Source organism: Phalacrocorax aristotelis, chromosome 1 (genome assembly GCF_949628215.1).
Source record: "Phalacrocorax aristotelis chromosome 1, bGulAri2.1, whole genome shotgun sequence".
Lineage (NCBI taxonomy): Eukaryota > Metazoa > Chordata > Aves > Suliformes > Phalacrocoracidae > Phalacrocorax > Phalacrocorax aristotelis.
In genome coordinates, this window is record NC_134276.1 from 15,191,005 (window position 1) to 15,209,953 (window position 18,949).

The following is an 18,949-nucleotide window of genomic DNA, read 5'->3' on the forward strand; positions in this document are numbered from 1 at the left end:
TCTTGAAGGAAGTCTTCCTCACAAGGTGGCAGCAGTGGTCCACATACAGGGTAATACCCCAAGACATGGCATTACTGCCTAAAGCCATCTCACACTGTGTTTCTTCTGAATGTAACCAAGAGATATATCACAGACTATGCTGGGACAGAACACAGGCTCGTCGCTTCAAAGTATTTCAATTTGTAGAGCATAATTAATACACATGGCAGAGTAAAGAATTCATTACTCTAAAACCTCACAGTGATTTCCAGACATCTGGAAGAGAAAAGGTCAGGAGCTACAGGGACAGCTCCACTGAATATTTTCTATAAAAAACTTCACTGGCAAGAACCTGCATGTCTATAGGTTTTAAATTCAGGTACCTAGAACTTCTGCAAATCCACCTCATAAAGAGATACGTCTTGCAAGAAAACCTATTTAACTTTCATCTCACTTCATAGTAGTTCTTTCAGGATTTTGAGAAAAAAATAACTAAGAAAAATGTATTAAGGAAAAATAAATAGGGAGATTAAATAATGTTTTACTGTTCCTGGAAACCTCCCATGTATTACAAACAAAGTATCTATAATATTAATTTGCAGAGCTGAAAAACTAACAAAGACTGAAATTAAGATTATCTGAATTCATCAGCATAGTGAAGGAAAACCTAAGTCAACAATTGCTCCTCCAAACAGAAAAGAGAGGTCTCACATATTTTATCCTTGATTTTAAAATTCCTTCTTGCTAAATTATTTCAATTTCCTAACGATAAATGTACTTTAGAAAAGCAGAATTTTGTCAGAATGTGTCAAAACGCAAGTATTTTAGACTATATACAAACTATTTGCAAAAACCACCCAAATAACAAGGACCAGTGAAAATCCCACTCAGTTTCTTTTGTTAAACATTAACTCCTGGCTTATTCAGATGAATTCATGTAAATCTTCTGACAGCATAATTCTTTTTTTTTTTTTAATTTATTTTTCTCTTGGATAGTTAAAACATTATTTGAACTCCTTTTGTTTGCTCATGTCAACAGAATATTTGGGATTCCCACAAAACCCTTCCCAAAGTTACTGAACCTTAATATGATGAGAGAACTTTCCTCTGCTGTTAATTTTGAAACAGAACAAGTAATGAATGAAACCTTGGCCTCAATGAAGTCACTTTCTCATTGACACAAGTAAGTTCAAGACGTCATTCATATTATGAAACAGCAGAGTCTACTTACTCATTTAGAATCAGATCTGGTGCAAAATACAACATCTGACCACTGACGTGTTTGTATGATCTCCATCCCATTGCAAAAACCATCAGACTCATCCAGGAATACTGGATGAGGGTTATCTGATCATCAATATGTAAATTCCGAAATCCTGAAATGAAAAGTTAGAAGACTATAATTCTCATGTAGATAACAATTGAGTAGGTGTTCTGAGATTACGACTTTGAGCTATATTACTGAGAACACCTAGAAAGACAAGTGCTTTTGGGGATGTAGCCCTCAGAAGTTTGTGAAGTCTGTACAATAACTGGCTATCTCACTTCTGATAGTTAACCCCTTGTCTTTTTGTTCCAATCCAATATTTTGAAATGATCAAACCAAAATTATCTTTAGCAGTCAGAAGTGACTATTTCAGGAGATAGGAATGCATCTTGTTTTCCTTTGGTAAAAATACAACAGTTTGTAACATGATCATTGTAACCATTATTTAATACAGATATCTTGGACTTCAGTGTTCTTAACAAGAGATACAGCTGTAATACAATAAACATCCACATATTAATATCTTTCTTGCATTTAACTAAAGAGAAGAGTATTCAGTTGTGTGTTTGCCTTTGATAACTGTTGCTCCTTTGACAACTTTAAAAAAATGCTACGGAGTATCTCAATCAATCCAACAGCTTCCTGCCACTGAAAGCAGTGGTCCTGTTCTTCATTACCTGGTCCCGCTACCTCCTTGAAGCAAGCTCTGGCATTCATGCCACCCCTCAGTGAACTGATTCAGCTCATGAAGCCACCAGAAAACTACAGAGGGTAAGAAAAAAATGTTTGTTTTCTTCTCACTTAATGAGATGAATCAGTTCAACCAAGAGGTCTGACAAGTGCAAGCTGCAATGGGGAAGAGCAGTGATATGGACTACCCTTTTCTGCGGCAGTGAAGTGCCAAATTGGGCTCACTCATATGAAACCGTATTTCCAGGCTTTCTGGTCAATATATTGATTTTTATATATCCCAGGATCAGGCTCCTATGACCATACAGCACATGTACATACATAACAGGGATTTTTTTGGAACGCAGTCTTGGATCTTCATAAATTCAGTTACTTCTTATTACCAGTCTATTTTTGAGCTGCTCAGCCCTAACTGGTGCTATTTATTACAATTTTTCTCTGTTGCTTACAAAAATTCACTGTAATAAGAATAAAAAATATGAAGAAATATAAACATTTTTTCATACCAAAAGAATTAATAATAGAGTAGGAGGGGTTAGGGTGGAAAAGCTGCTCTAATGATCACATACAGGAACTCTCAGGTCTTCTGTTGTTTTTTGGAGTGAGTCTAAATATTTAGATGCATTCCTTTAAGAGTGCCCTCCTATTAAAATTGATGCATATGTTATCTGATGAAGTGGAAGGTTAATAATTTTAGAATTTGTTAAGAACTAATTAACAGGCAGACAATAATATTCTCTTTTGACTACTCATCCTATGACATATTTGCTTAACTACAATTCACTACATATAAGAAGTGCTGTTACCTGGTAGCAATTTAGACCACTTGACTACACAAAGAAGTTGCCTCTCACAAAGTTGATTTAGACTGGTCAGCAAGGAACTTGGTGTTTCAGGTTTTGTATTGTCATAACCAGCATAGACAACTTCTGGCTCAATACCTCGTAGAACACTTATCATTGGGGGAATAAACTGTATTTCTTGATTTGGAGAAAAGGACAGCCTTTGGGTTAGAGACTGGCTTTCATCTTGAAGGGTTGCTGGCTGCTGGAGTGCAACATCTAATGTTCTCACAACCTTAATTTTGTTAAACTTTTTAAATTTTCGACCTGAAAAAGAAAATTGTTGATCTGTTAAAAAGAATTAACTAGAAACATTAATATTTTCCACCAGTGCTGGATTACACTTTTAATCTATACATGGAAACTAGAACTGTCTTCTGAATAAGTTTTCTATTTTTGACTATTTGTATAATTAGAGAAATAATCATGGAAAATTCTTAAGAGTTTCTCCCTCCATAACCTCCTCCCTTCGCTAAGAGATGAATGGCACCCACCCATTAAAATTATTGCCATGAATTCTAGGTTACAGTAACCTCATAAAATGTTTTCTGGTTCAGTTCCCACTGTTCTATCATATGCCGACAGCTGGGCCAGCTGGCTCTACAATCCAGTTTCTATTCAATGTTAATTAAGGATACTGTTTCTTTTTTCTCCCTAATATTCAGAAACAAAAATGCTAGTAATTAATTACTGCACACAGAAATTCCTTTCCTCCAGTCCTGCAAAGGCATTTCAATCCCATGGCTAAATTCTGTTTTGATGATCCGTATGGTAATATTTTCCGTTTACCAGAAGAAAACAGAATTCAGGGGATGAGTGAGAAGCCAACAAATACTGTAAAACCACGTGTCAACACTTACAAAACTCTTCCCTTTCTAGAGAATAATTTCTCTTTCTCAGTATTTGCAATTCTTATTTCCATACTGCAGTGGTTTGAAGAACACCGACTAAAAAGAAAATTAATAGTTGAACTGCCTTCCTAAAATAAGCACAGATACTACATCTTGTATGCAAACACATGGAGCTCTAGGTAGCAACTCTTCAAATTTCTTTCATGGGAACAGTCTGGAGGTGCACCATATAGACACAGAAAACCAAACCTTCAGAGACTGAAAGACAATAGCCCTTAGTAACATCTCAACATATTACACATTTTTTAAAAAAGGCAAATCCATGTGGAGGTGGCTGCATGGAACATATGCACTATAAATAGACCCTCAAAGGTGAAAAAAACCCCTGTTGGATCATTAAATTCCTCAGTTCTGCCAAACAAGGTTTGCTTAGTGAAAAAAGGGTGTCATAACAAATAAAAAGTAGAATAAAGATACTGGTACTTATGGTCTGATTTAGATGGCAGTGGGGCAGTAGGAGAGATGCAGTGTGACTGCAAACAAAGGGTACATAATTCTGCCAACAAAGAAAAATAAAAAGTTTACATGTTTCAGCCTTACGGAAAACAGTAAGGAGAAGATTCTGCCCCAACAAAACTCAGAAATCACATAAATATTGTTACTTGTTGAGGTGTTGCATGCTTTAATGACAATAGAAAAAGAGATGCACCAAATTTCACTGGACGAAAAGAAAAACCACGCCTATCAAATTGCTGAATCACTGAGAAACTGCATTATAAATTGGCAATATGCAAAAAACATTCTATAAGTACAGGAGGTGAAAGGTAATAGAAGCATAATATTATGCATCTATTTCGTTGAATTAAAATCCAGTTCATAACATGCATATCAGATTGTCTTTTGAAAAATGGTACTTTTATTTACAAGTGAAATGGTACTTTTATTTACAAGGGAACTTATCACATCCTAAAGGAAGGGGACAAAGACTTCTCCACCTCTTACTGCCTTTTTACTTTAGTTAAAAGTAGTGCTGCACTGTCAGAATGCAGCCAGTGCACCAAAGAGGCCCTAGGACGCTGGAGTAGGGAAGCACAGCTGAACTTCAGCATATGCTCTGAATCCCTTCTCAGCTGTTTATGCAAGGAATCGAGAGATGCTAGCACAGTCAGATTCATCTATTACTTTCCTCCTTGGAAAGTCCCTGTCTTCCAAACTACACACTAAAACAAAAATAGCTTTACTGAGGAACATGCCTAATCCATTTTATTCAGGTGCTCTGTTATGATAGAAGATAGCAAATTTTATGAAAATTCAGTGTCTCCAGTTTGGAAGACCTAAGACATACACTTTAGAGAATTAAACTGACCTTTTCAAACCATTCATTAGTACGCAGGTAGTATAATTTCAAGCAAGATGAATAAATCAAATGTGGAAAGATTTCTTACGTTATTTCTAAATATTTTATACAGAACAAACTCTATTACTTAAATTATTCTTGATGTACACTGGCATAACTGGAGGGAGAATCATTCCTCTTTTTTGTGAACCAGACAGGATTGAGCAGAGGAACACAATCTAAAAAGCCAAAATGTGCTTTTTAAAGAACGTAATTTTGTGTTATCCCATCATAAATATGCATGTTTATGCATTTTACAAACAAAAAAGCTGTGCACAAGAGTGCAAGACTTCAACTTAAACTAAGGAAGTATTTGAAATCCAAAGGGAGTATACTAAACAAAATTTCAAGAAACACACTTCATTGACAGTATAAATATGAGTGATGGGCTCTTCAGTAACACTCATCATCCGATGAAGTCAGGAGTCATACTCCCACTAACTTAACTGTGGCTTTAATTAGCTTAGTATCGAGTGCTCCAACAACCTTATGCTCATTTGTGATATTAGTATCATTTGTATCATTTGTGATACTAATACAAATATTTCTGATGAGTGACTCCTTAGTAAAGAACGAAACACAAACTTACACCTTATGTAACAGCTGAACCAAAAAAAACCACCAAAAGAATAGACAATATATTATGGCCAGAGACCTAGGGCCAATTTCTATCACAACAAGGCTATACATAGTCCTAAACATGCTGGGAATTTCCCACTAACTATTGTTTAGGCATGAAGGGAAACAGAAGGAACAATGCATTTGATAGTTCATAAATAATGATTTCAGGTATTTTCTCAAATAATGGCTTCAGATACTTTTACAGTTCAGAGAACAAGTAAAGAAAGAAACCAAACAGAGTGCTTATCACATGGAAATGTTAGTAGTTAATAAGTACCCATGTTTCCAAGTGATTAAACGTATCAGAATTTCACACTGGCTTGCAGAATTTCTTATGTGTTTATTTCTAATTATGTTGCTTAACAGCCACCAGTAAAGCAACTCCACTTGTTACCTATCTACTGGAGAGGTGACTAGTAATAACTCACAGTAAACTTTCCCATCTACCACACAGAGACCACGTCAAATTCATGCAAACTCTTAAGGACATATGGAAAACAACAGAAATGTGACAATAGCTTAATTGCTTTTAATTGCTGCTTACAAAAATATCCAGATAATTTCCTGCTGTAAGATAAACAAATGTCTCCACTTAGTCCTATAATACTAATTATACGATTAATTATCATATTAATACTAATCTGCTCTGACAAGTATTCATCTTAGTATTAAAACGTGTCTGTGCATATTTAGACAGTGCACCTTTTCACTGTAACGTTTTCATTAGTTTTAAGATAGCCAACCACTCAAGCAGTTTCTTAGTACTCACAGTTCCCTTACCCTCAATTACCAAAAACAGCATGTGTAGTGTTTGTGTGCTACATGTACCTAGAAAACATGAAGAAATTTAAAAAATAAAATCTACTTATTCTCATCATCAAATATGTTATTATTTTCTCCTTAATACATATACAAAATATGTTCTCTATTTTAATATTCCTTTAACTAGGTATAGAGAACCATATTGCCAAACAATCATTACCGATAGTAGACATTTCATATTAAAATGGCTGGGCTACTAGTAAAAGTCTAACATCTCACTATCCTTCTCCATACCCTGTAATCAGGTGAAAAATGTCAATGATTTATTATTCTTGACAGAACACTATGGCTCTGACTTTAAGGTCACTATGCTCTAAAGTTTTGTGTAGAAGAACAAGCTGTGTACACCTTAGGAGGGTGTATACAAAATAAAGGAACAAAGCAGCAAAGCAGAAGTAATACATCTTGATTTTAATAAACCCTTTGATGCTACCTCAGAAAATATTACCTGGAAAATTAATTCAGATTTTTCTCGGTGTATCATTGCAATGTGGACTGAAAGCTGACTGAAACAATGAAGAAAACTCTAATTTACCAATACAGCGGAACAAGGTATCTGTGATAGTCAGCCTGGGAAAATTAGATACACTGACAGGAAATAAGAGAGCTGGGTATTTGTTTATTCCAGGACAGCTATCTGCTATCATATTAGATAGAAGATTAGAAAGAGGATAGATTAACATGTCCAGTTATGAGATGATAAAACTCAGAGACTATTAACACTCCCTCAGAGAACGGTATTTAAGGAATTATGAAATATATGTTTTCATTGATACTTTCTTTGTGTATATTAATAAAGAAGAAACAGTCCACATAGTGAAATCAGTTACTAAAGCTATTTGTTTCTATCCTATAATTTGCTTACAACTGACTACAATTTATTTTAAAACAATTCAGGTTCATTTAACTGCATTGAAATTAGGGTTGGAAAATGGAACTGTTGCCCATGTAATATAATATTATTCTCTATCTATATGGTTGCCACTCAGTAACATCCAGTGGAAGATAAGTGTACTTCTCCCAGCAGTAAGTTAATTACTATAATAAGAATCTTTAGGAACTTATAGTTAACATCCTGTAACACCTTAGTCTTTCTCACTTTAATTAAGCGATATTGGAGGTCTGTGTTTAGTAACTGAAGACTAGCATTAAGAAACTAAATAGCAGGAGTAAAAGAACAAAAGTGTATCTATGTAAGTTCTGAATGGCAGAAACCAGAAAATGCACCAAAAATCTTAAAACATAATAGTCTATAAACACAGGAAAAGATTTAAAGTATTGACAATTCTGATTCATTACAAATATTCAAGGATGTATCCAGGTATGTAATTTGTTCCATGAATTAGAGATTTGCTTACAGACACTTAGGTTCTGGGGAAAATTATCTAAGCTCAGTAGCATCCCATATATAGCACAACAAGTCATGGTTAGGAAATACTGCTCATGTGATACAATAAAGGAAGTGTAAGAAATGGCAGAAGAGCAAAAGTAAGAAAGATGACAGTAACAGTAGAAGGAGCATTATGGTTATACAGTCTATCTTGAGTCTTACTGTTGTTTTGAATTTTAAATCCTCATTTACAAATAATATAATCTCACTCTAGTTTTGTTGGGTTTTTTTTTTTGCTTGCATTTGTCTTTTCTTCCCCTACTGAAAGTATTAAGTGCTCAATTTCAATCCACATAGAATAATCAGCTTCCTAATCCCCCCAGAACTGTTGACATCACTAAGAGCACCTGAAATACTACACACAACCTGATGCAGCTAAGAAAAAACTAGAGATGCCACAGCCCTAGCTCCATTTGATATTTCCTTTTTTCCATTGCCTCAATGTTTTCTTCTTCCTCCTATTTGCTGCCAGATCACTTCTTTCCAGAAGACAGGATAGGTGGGTGTATCAGGGCAGAGATCTGATGAGATCCCATGCTCCTCTGAGAAACAGAAGAACTAGACTGGAACAGTCTGCTCAAAAAGTGGAAGACAGCTTTGATTAGGTAGATATGGAAAAGGGCTAAACACCACCACAAACTGGCTAGATAGAACAACCTAGCTCTAAATACAAAAAACTATTCACACTTGCTTAGTACTAGCTGAGAAAAAAGGTGATCCAAAGAGAAAAAGGAATTTTTTACTCTATTCATACATGATGGCAAAGACCTAAGAGTCAGATCACCTTTATCCTCAAGTTTTGATTTAAGTATGAGGACACAACATTCTCATATGTGGACAAACTAATGAGGACATACTGTCTCATAAATACTGCTAGCAAAAGCATCCAACTTCTTCTGGTTTAGGTACCTACACCCAGTGCAAGATGTATATGTTAAAAAACACTAGGAAAATTAGCATCCATAAATGTATGCAAAATGAATGAAGCCAAGCCTTCTGGCTACTTTTCCTATGTAGAATTACTATGCAGAACAATGCTGAAGCGAAAGGACTAGGTGATGCTAGTGAGTCATCACATACTCTTCTGCTTGTGATGTTGAAATACTTGGAGTTTAGTTATTGGTGAAAACTCAGGTTAGATCATCATCAAACTCTTGGCTGTGCAAAACTCACAGCCAGGAATTAATTTTTACCTGTATTAATTTACACCAGTTAGAATAATGGAATAGTTTGGGTTGAAAGGGACCTTTAAACTTCATTTAGTCCAACCCCCTGCTATAGGCAGGGACATCTCTCATAGATCAAGTTGTTTAAACCTTACAAGTTGTCCCAAAATTTACAAGACAGACATTGTATCTGCCACTTCCTCCTTTCCCAAGTCTCCATTCTTACCACGTTTTCCACAGCCCACTCTGGACCCCTGCCTCCTTGGTCTTCTCCCTTTCCAAACCTGTGGGACTCTTCTGTCAACCTGGGCAAACAATCCTTCAGGTTCAGGGTGAAAAGTCTGCCTCTGTAGTAATACTGTTTCTCTAATGCGTTCCTACCCCAGCTCTAAACACCGCGCTTCTCTGAGAAGGATCCGAAAGATAAGTTCTCTTCCTTTCGTCCCTCTTCCCCCAGTCCAGTGACACCAACATACTTGTCAGCTCCATTTTTTTTACTGAGAGGCAGCACTGACTGACCAAGGTGCAGGAAGGAGGGAGAGACAGAAACAACAATTAGATTGATGGCTCTCAGACTCTGTCTCCAGTGCTGTGGGGTGAGAGGAATGCAGTTTGGAGAAGACGACTCAAAGCAGGAGCAGCGCTGAAGGTCTAGGGAGCTTCAGGGGTACAATACAGAACACAGCCCATTCCGCAGCGTCGCCTCTCCCTCCTCTCATCCCGCTGGCTGTTCGGGGGAGCTGCAGCACTGTCGCTTACAGAGGATGAAGCACCAAGAGCCAGCAACAGCTCCTCAATGGTTGGGAGCTACTGATTTATGTCACTGGTAAAAGTATGAACTGTAAGAATGACAGCAGCCATGTGTGCAGAATACTCCAACTCTGTACAATATTACAGGAGCTGAAAGCACACAGCTGTGCAATCAAAATGTCAGTCTGAAAATTACATACATGCTTTAACTTATGAATGAACACAGATTAGCAAGATAATGAAATTATGCACAGTATATAATGCCAGCTCATCCTTCAGGGATAAAAAACATATAAAATGCACAGAGAGAGAGATGTTTGATGCACTAAAATAAATTGTATTAGAAAGAAATTAGGTTTTTGTCCTTTTTTTATTTCCATTAGGAAGATATTCTTTCCATCGTATTTACATAGCCATTTTCTTATAGCATTAGCTATGTATTTTCAAACTTTATGCTGATCCAAAACTTTATATAACTAAGTTCTCATGAAAAATATGAAAAAAAAAAACAGGAAAAGTATGCATCGTTCCCACATGTTAGCCCAGCAAACCTTGCCATGTGACTACCTGACCCCGCACCACTTTCTCCCTGTAGGTTTTCAAAGGCGTAGGGCTCAATTTTTACTAATGTTACATAAAAAAAAAAAAAGTGTTACAGCAAGAACTAAGACAAAGATGGGAATTCACAGCATCTAGTATGCAAAGTTTGTAATGCTGGTGCAACCACTGCCTGGTCCTCTTCGGTAGAGCAGAAGGATATAATTTTGTTGACATGTACTTAAAGCAGTGATGGAGAACACACAGAAAAGAGAAGGGGATAGTACTGATTCTTGATTTAGTGTCAATTTCAATTAGCTTCTTTTTTACCTAAATCAAATCTTCTGGTCCAAAATTATTAATAAGAACACACCAAAGACACTACTCCTGCCCTCGCAAGAAAATCAGTATAGGGTACACTGTAGGAGAGAGAGATTCCTACAGAAAGGTTATTTTGTTTCAGGATTTCCAGACTCATTAAAGAAAAATTACAAGGAATTTTAAAATATCAGGTAATTCTTCCAAAAATAACATTTTAATGTGGTTATTTCCTTTACAGTGTCAAAGCAATGTTTTTTAAACTCAACAGATTGAAGTCAGTGTTCTTGACTGCCTATTTTACTGAATCAGATTTGAAAAGCAGCTCACCTCCCAGGACCATACCGGCTTGACAGCACTTCCTCAAGCGACATGCTGGACAGTTCTTCCTACGAATTTTATCAACTATGCAGTCATTTCTTCCAGCACATAAATAGTTGTGCTGCCCTGTAGGCAAGAGAAAAACAGGTTTAATACTATGTTTTCTGTCATGAAAAAACTATTTCTATGCATAAATGTTCCAAAAATAACAGAGGATTCAAAAAAGTATACTTGAACTGTTAAAGGATTCCTTCATTTTATGCTAATTTTCAAATAATCATGTTCCTATTTCGATATAATAATTTATTTGGCCTGTTTAAGAGTGAAACTCACCATCTAGGAAATTCCAAAATAATTAGCAGACAGTATGAACTGCTTGAATTATTTGCTATTAATGTTTTGTAAGTAAATCAGCATGAGGACAGACCAATTCATTTCTTTCAAACTCATTTTTAAGTTATTGCTCCTGATTTTAAAGAACTTCAGTAAATTTCACTTTGATTGATGTGGAGTTTCCAACAGAAAACTGAACGAAAAAGTTGGGGCAGTGCAAAAAAGAGCCCTTTAAGCAGAATAAGCTACCTCTGATGGAGAAGCAATTTTGTACCAGACCTGCTGAAATACCAGCTGAAGAGCTGCAGCCAACGCAGCTAAAAAGGACAAATAGATGAAAGCTGTAACTTTTTGGTTTAGTTTAGCTCTTATTTTATTGTTTAATTCTGAAGGACTCAGTTAGGAAGAGTCTGTCATTACTATATTAAAATGGAATCTTTTTCATGAAATTAGCTTCCAGCAGAACAAAAAATTAAATTCAGCTGACATTGACATTCTTTTGAACAAACTTGAATACTTCCAAAATTCACTTGAAGAGAATGAAAAAAGTGTACTTTTTTGCTTTAGAATAATATTGATAATTTCTGTGATTGATTTTAAGTAAACAAAGCTAAGTAAGTACATAAGTAAGAAGAAATTAAAGCTATTTTTCACATTAAGCCCAGATTTACCCTAGAAGGTTTAACTTTAAAATCCTGCCTGTTTGTGCACATCATCCTCTACACATTTCTGTATTTTCAGTTTCTTACTAGTACCTAGCATAAAAGCATGAAAATAAAACAACAAAAAAAGTATTTATTCTGAGAGCAACAAAACGGATCAAAAAAATATGGACAAACTAGAGAAGTACCAATATCATGGATACTTTCTTCATGGAATATTGTAGACGTGGACCTCCAAATGTAACAGACATCAATACCAAACCTTTTAAATTTTCACTGATTTCTGTATCAGTATCACTCTGAGTTAACCATCTGATGTCACCAGAAGCAAAAAAATCTGAGATGATTACTCTACTCAGACACTGTTATTCAGCTTTCTTTATAACCCTATTCTGTCCTCTCTCTACATGTGGTAAAAGGAGTAACTGTTCACCAATAACTTTAGTCCACAGAATAAAGACAAACTGAAAATGAATCCTCAGATGAAAATACAGGAGAAGGAAAAACATTCTATTCTAACAAAAGAACAGAGCTAGTGCTAAACCATGTGAAACAATGTATTTATTTCTGTGCTAACATTTTTTTAGCTAACTGATTTACTTCTTACCCATACTTCTAAGAATAACTTGTTTGGTTTTAGTAAAAGACACCTGATTGGCTGAAATTTATAACAGTACCTTTGGGTTTTTTTAGAAAACAATGGGTAAATAAAAAGAGTTGCCTCACACATTGCCTGGCATTTAAAAAGTATTTAGTAATGCAGTAAATCAGAAGAAATTCTCATTTACTTTCTCCCATTAATTCTAATCCCAGATTCCTTCTTACAGGAAACATTACCTAAAGTAACTGAATGAATAAAAATCTCTCTTGCTTTTGGCAGCAGACCAAGACATAAAAGACTTATTTTGAACACGCCTTACTTGGGATTATTTGCAGTTTCTCGTTGTCTTGCTTTGCCTTAATTAGCCACAAAAGCATTCAGTCTTTTGACAACCAACAACAGTTTTAAAACTGCTAGTTTAACTAATACCTATGAAACATCAGATTGTCTCTGCACTACGGCATTCTGATGTTTTAATACACAGTTAATTTACAAAGGAACGCTTACACATACGTTTTGTTTGTCGGTGTCTTGGTTTGGGGCGTTTTCTTTGGTCCCTGAAAGGTATCTCTTCTGGACCTCTTTTCTAGGGAATTGCTTGAGTGTACACAACATGGTCTGAGTCCGTATAACCCATGTCCATTGCAAAACTAAAAAAATGGGCTATGTATTTCCAGTATGGCAGTAAATGCTCACAAGCAGCTCAAGATGCTACAGGCATTCAAATTGTACTTTTCCCCCTATAATGACACAGAAAAATGCTGATCTGCCAAAGCCAATGCCGTATCATGAAATAGTATTCTTCAAGCACTCATAGAACACTGTTTATACATTCTAGAATGATCTCAGTATTTAGAAATCACTCTTGACATCAGTATTTGATTTGCGTACTCAACAGCCAAGTGTGTGCTCTAACTGCTAGAGGAGGCTAAGGAGATAGGGTAGAAGCAGTAATGGCAACACTGTTCCTGCTGGAACAGGAAATTATCTGGAAAAACAGAAATTAATAGCTTGATTTATACTGATACACATATAAAGAGCCTGTATTACTCATATAATGCTGTTTAAATATTATGCATCTAAAACTAAGCATTACAAATCAAGGCTGCAATTTACAGCTACACATTTAAGTTCAGCTACACCTGTTAAAAACCTCTTCAAAACTTAGCGCTTATCAGTAGATCCAACTTCCACTTCAGCTGAAAATGCATTAATTACTTCATCATTAGGTAACAACTCACAAACCCAAGACTGAACAATTTTTTTTCACATTTGCAAAACAAATTGTAAATTAATCACAATTTTGAAAACTACTATTTGATGTTCATATGTTCTAGAGTTTAAGATTAGGCAGAATCTCTCTGTCCAGTGCATACGATGGAAGAAATGAAATCTGTTATTGGAATTTAGACACTGTAAGAATTTGCTTTAATCTTCAAAAAGTGACTATTATTTAATTCCCATTTATGTCATTAATTGTATTTAAAAATCTGATAATGGCCAATGACCTAATCTTTACTATGTCATCACCTAGTTTATTTCTTCCATAAAGCTTCCATGATACTAGCAAACAAAAAAAAAAAAGAAGCAAGAAAAAGCCAAAACCCTGCCAACCCAACTCTTGCATGAGATTATGGTGATAAAAGATCAAGCATTTCTTAATTCTTACTGTCAACCACTTCCTTGTTTTCAAGACTATAAAACGTCACAGTCGTATCCTCAGCTTGAATCACAGCTGAGTTTTCCACTCTGCTTGCCTCTATCCAATCTCTCCCCAAGACCTCCCGTCCCAAAGTGTATTCCATTCATTCTGATTTAACTGCAAGGTATTTGGAAAACACCTAAGGTTCAATTGTATAGTATTTTTCATAGTCTCATCTGTCAGGGATTTTTTTATTATCTCAGTCATCTGATTTAATCTCATATCTATAGATACATCTGAGTCAATGTTCTCGTCTGAAACCATTTCCACCATTGTGCAGAGCTGGGTTCTGAGAAAATGCTACTTGCTTGACATTAATATCTAAGTGGCAGCAACCATCTGAAGGACAGCTTGCATAAGAAACAGAAAACATGTCAGATATTTGCTAAATTCAAAATTTTGGGACAACAGTTAGATGAAGCTTTCTGGAACATTTTCATGGGATGCTAAAACATTTATTTGAAAATACATTTGCTGCATCTCATTCTTTAGGCTCATCTATATTTTTTCAATATGTGAGCACTGCAGTTATACTAAATGCATGTACTAATGAAGTATCCAAAGACCCCTTGTCAAGATAAAATTCCTGTTCAGCTAGTAGCTTGTCATTTGGTATCTTTTCACAGAATCACAGAATGGTGGGGGTTGAAAGAGACCTCTAGAGATCATCTTGTCCGACCCCCCTGCTTGAGCAGGGACACCCAGAGCAGGGGGCACAGGAACGCATCCAGGTGGGGTTTGAATGTCTCCAGGGAAAGAGATCCCACAGCCTCCCCGGGCAGCCTGTTCCACTGCTCTGGCACCCTCACAGGAAAGAAGATTTTTCTCATGTTTCAGTGGGACTTCCTGTGTTCCAGCTTGTGCCCATTGCCCTTGTCCTGTCATGGGGCACCACTGAAAAGAGTCTGGCCCCATCCTCTTGACACCCACTCTTTAGATAATTCGAAGCACAGATGAGATTCCCCCGTCTTCTTTTATCCAGGCTGAGCAAACCCAAGTCTTTCAGCCTTTCCTCATAAGGGAGATGCTCCAGTCCCCATAGTTTTACGTGACTACTGCCATTATAACCAGGAAAAAAAAAAACAACCCACACACAGAAAAAAACGATGATATTAGCCTAATCACTAGAGCACAGGTCAGAAAGTAAAGATTGTTATTTGTGTTTCTTACAAAAATATTAATCTGGCAACTGCCATTTTCTCAGAAGTCTTCACCCAATGTTAAGTTTCCTATACATGTTTACTTTTCACCTTTTGAAAGTGCACATTATAGCTCGCTCTCAACAGATCAACATATCAGCTTGCGACCTAGATTTGATGGAGAATATGGGGAAAATACAGACAATTTCAGCTGTTACTCATATGTTCCAGATTCTTGTAGGATAGCATTTTTCTTAACCTCCACCAAAGTCCATTTGCGTTAGTAAAGGTGGAAGTCCTAATGCAACAGGCAAATACATTTTTAAGTACTATGACTAATGACTGTTTCTATACTAGCAGGTTTATATCGGGAAGTGGTTAAAGTGCCAATGGTCCACTCACACAAATACAATCACAGGTTTTGCTATCAGTAAAGCTGCACAGACCATATTCCAGCACTGAGAAATTTCAATCCAAATACTGCCGGAAGCAGCACGCAGCATGCTGTAAGTCACTTAAAATCACTCGAGTAAACTAATAAGTTGCAAAGATTTTGCAAATGTGCAAAATATCAAAAATGTAAGGCTTTATCTGCACCAGGGGTATCAGATGCAAGCAATCAGTTATTTGTGTACGTGCATCTGGGCTAAACTGCTGCCACCCTGCGCAAAAGCAAAGTGCTTGTTTGCAAACTCTCAGTTCCTCCTGTCTGCAAATGAAAGTACTTTAAAAAATCTTTTTTCTCTCTCCCATATGTGGTTTTGCCTCCCTCTATCACTCTTAACTGGCAATGCTTTCTTATAAAATCATCCTATCCCCACCACCATAGGACTGTTCCTTGCAAAACATACAGTGTTTTATTTAGTCTAGTTTTAGATTGCTGTCTAAAGACTGCAGATATTTATTGCATCTCTTTGTAAATTATTTTATTGCCAGATATTTTCCAAAGCCAACTTTTTTCTTCCTGAGAGCTAGCCTCTAATTTTTGCTCAATAATTTACTACCAATATGCTTTACCTTTTATAATATTTTTCAAAAGTACTAGTTAACTCAATAGGTTTAAAAAAATAAAGGAATAGCTCTTTTAACGTAACTAAATTTGGAACTTCTTGTCGGGTTCTTGTGGAAGCTGATAATAAACATGGTTTCAAAATAAACAAAATGGAAAATAGGTTCACCTACATACCTGCAGTAAACATAATGGTGCAAATCTGGCTTTTTAGTAAAACTTTGACTTCTGGAAGCTAAGACAACTATTAGGGTAAAAATTAAACTGTACTTGCTCTGACAGTCAGGTTTTCCGTAACTAGGCAAACAGCCTAGCCTAGTTCATCATCAAAAAGGGAAAACACAGCTAACTTGACCTTTGTTCTGATCTAAATCAACCATGCTTCTATTTACACTGTTTCAATGTGCAAAATAGCAAATGTGGGCTGAATTTGCCTCTCACTATGTGGGTTTATGAGCTTTGATCTTGGAGAACTAGGAATCTATACTACACAGTTTGTAATACTGAAAATACACCCTTCGTGTCACTGTATGCCATTACGGGCCATTAAAATGTCCAAGATTCCACACACCTCAAATAATGTTTTTTCATTATTTAACCCCAATTTCACTTCTGTGTTAACATTTTCTATAAAAATAAAAAAAAAAAGTCACTTAAGTGAGACTTAAGACTCTAACCACTTAACAAAAAACCACATCCGCAACTGACCTTGCCATGCATAATCCTTTTATAAAAAGCCCGGTAGTTAGTGGGGGACTTGCTTTCAATTTCCCCCTTTGCTCACTGAAATAAAAATTTTCATTTCCCAACTCTTAAGCAGGTGTCTATATAGGTGTCCATACTGGTTTAAAGACCTACTACTGATGTCAATCTGCTTCACAGCAAAGAATTTAGGATTCAATAGACCAAAGAGGACAAAGAGTGGATTAACAGAGTATGAATATATTCCATCCTGGAATCTTCTTCTAGCTGAAATAATGTGGAATTCCTTTCTTCATAATAATATAATTCAAAGTGAAAACAATAAGGAATGATTGCATCCTAAGTCATCCAAGAGCCTGGCAGCCAGGGCTGCAAGGAGAGAAAGGTGGTTTGACTCACTGCAGGCACTGGAGATGATGGACATTGCTCTTGTACCCTGGCTGATTGCTTTACCTTGTCTACGTACTCAGTGATGGGGTTTGTGATTATAGCAGGTACTACTAAATCCTTCATCTTTGTGAAGCTAGTCTTTAATTCCTTTGCCTTAATTACATGTGATGAAAAAAGGGGTTGAGTAAAGATGTTTTGTTCAAAAAGAATGCAAAACCAGAAAATGTTCATTCCTAAGTCAAACCTAGTACGTTTTTTACAGTGTATTTTGCTTTGGTGAACAGATTCACAAACTTCTGGTATTCTTCCACTCCACTGTCTGCTGGTTTTAAGCATGTAATCTTACAGTCTTCTGTCAGGTTTTTTTGTTAAGTGGGCCAAAAAAACCTAGTTTCTCTAGAAGGGAAGCAGCGTTTTCAAATCACCATATAGCTTATACTGCTTTCCTTCTCTTCAACAAACCACTTCCAATGTTTGCAACATCTTTGACTGACTCTTTCCTTCTCTTGTATCCTGTTCTCAAAATCTTCCTGCCTTTTGCTGTGAATGCTGCAACACCATTGTCTTTTTCCTTCCAAAATCACTTCTCCAGACAGCAACCTGAGCACATTGTTTTTACGATGTCTACAAAACGGAACAATTAAACATAGCTATCTTGTTTTCATTCATTTCTGGTCAAAGCTAAAAGTTACAATCCTGTTTTTCAATCTTTTTAATTTCTGTGCCTGCTCTGACATTTCCAACAAGAAAAAAAAAATCACAACAGAAAACCAAAATGAAGCAAAATTAAGTCCTATTTCATAGAAACGATCATGAACTGCAAATTCAGGATTACTCTTTCATATTTTCAGTTGGTTTGTTTAGATTGCTTACCACTGCAACATCTTGAAAGACATAAAGCCTTTGAGTCTAAATACAGAAACTGATAACAGTAAAAATTTTCCACAGCTAATACCTTTCAGGAAATGCTGGCTTCTACAAGTCAGTATTTCCAGTTCTTTTTATGGCACTGTGTCACAATTGCTCCTTGGTCACCATTTTTAATTAATGAACTACATCACTGGTATAAATACGTAAAATGATGGAACTGTCAGCTTTTTTGTTAGTAAGGTGTCTATCATAAATATAGACCATAGGATATGAACACAAAACCTACTTTAAAAGCACTCTAATTAATTTCAGGGGTCTATGTCATTAAAGTACCATTTGCTGTTACTATCCCTGAGTGTTGCATTCTTCTACCAACATAAGAAGCATTATATTTGTATTTCAGTCATACCATCATTCTGATTTTAGTGAAAGTATTACAGCTCATTGTCACGATTAATTTTTTAATATATATTTTCCTCTTACTCTTTGACTTGTCCTACAACTGGACTGGTGGGATAAGGTCACTCACTCATTCCAAGAGTAATAAAGGTAGAAAAACCAGAAACATGAGTAGCAGAAAAAGGCAACGTG

The 18,949-nt window shown here is 36.0% G+C and overlaps 1 protein-coding gene across 4 annotated transcripts in view; it reads right to left on the reverse strand.

Moving 5' to 3' along the window:
• Positions 1-18,949, reverse strand: part of PGR (progesterone receptor) — a 47,982-nt gene that overhangs the window by 18,783 nt on the left and 10,250 nt on the right. For 3 of the 4 annotated variants that reach the window (XM_075081832.1, XM_075081841.1, XM_075081850.1), the window contains exons 3-5: positions 10,960-11,076; positions 2,743-3,045; positions 1,211-1,355 (exon numbers count right to left, since the gene is read on the reverse strand). In XM_075081832.1, the coding sequence (XP_074937933.1) occupies positions 1,211-1,355; positions 2,743-3,045; positions 10,960-11,076 (565 nt within the window). The remainder of the gene's footprint in view (positions 1-1,210; positions 1,356-2,742; positions 3,046-10,959; positions 11,077-18,949) is intronic. The other variant, XM_075081855.1, reaches the window with a different exon arrangement.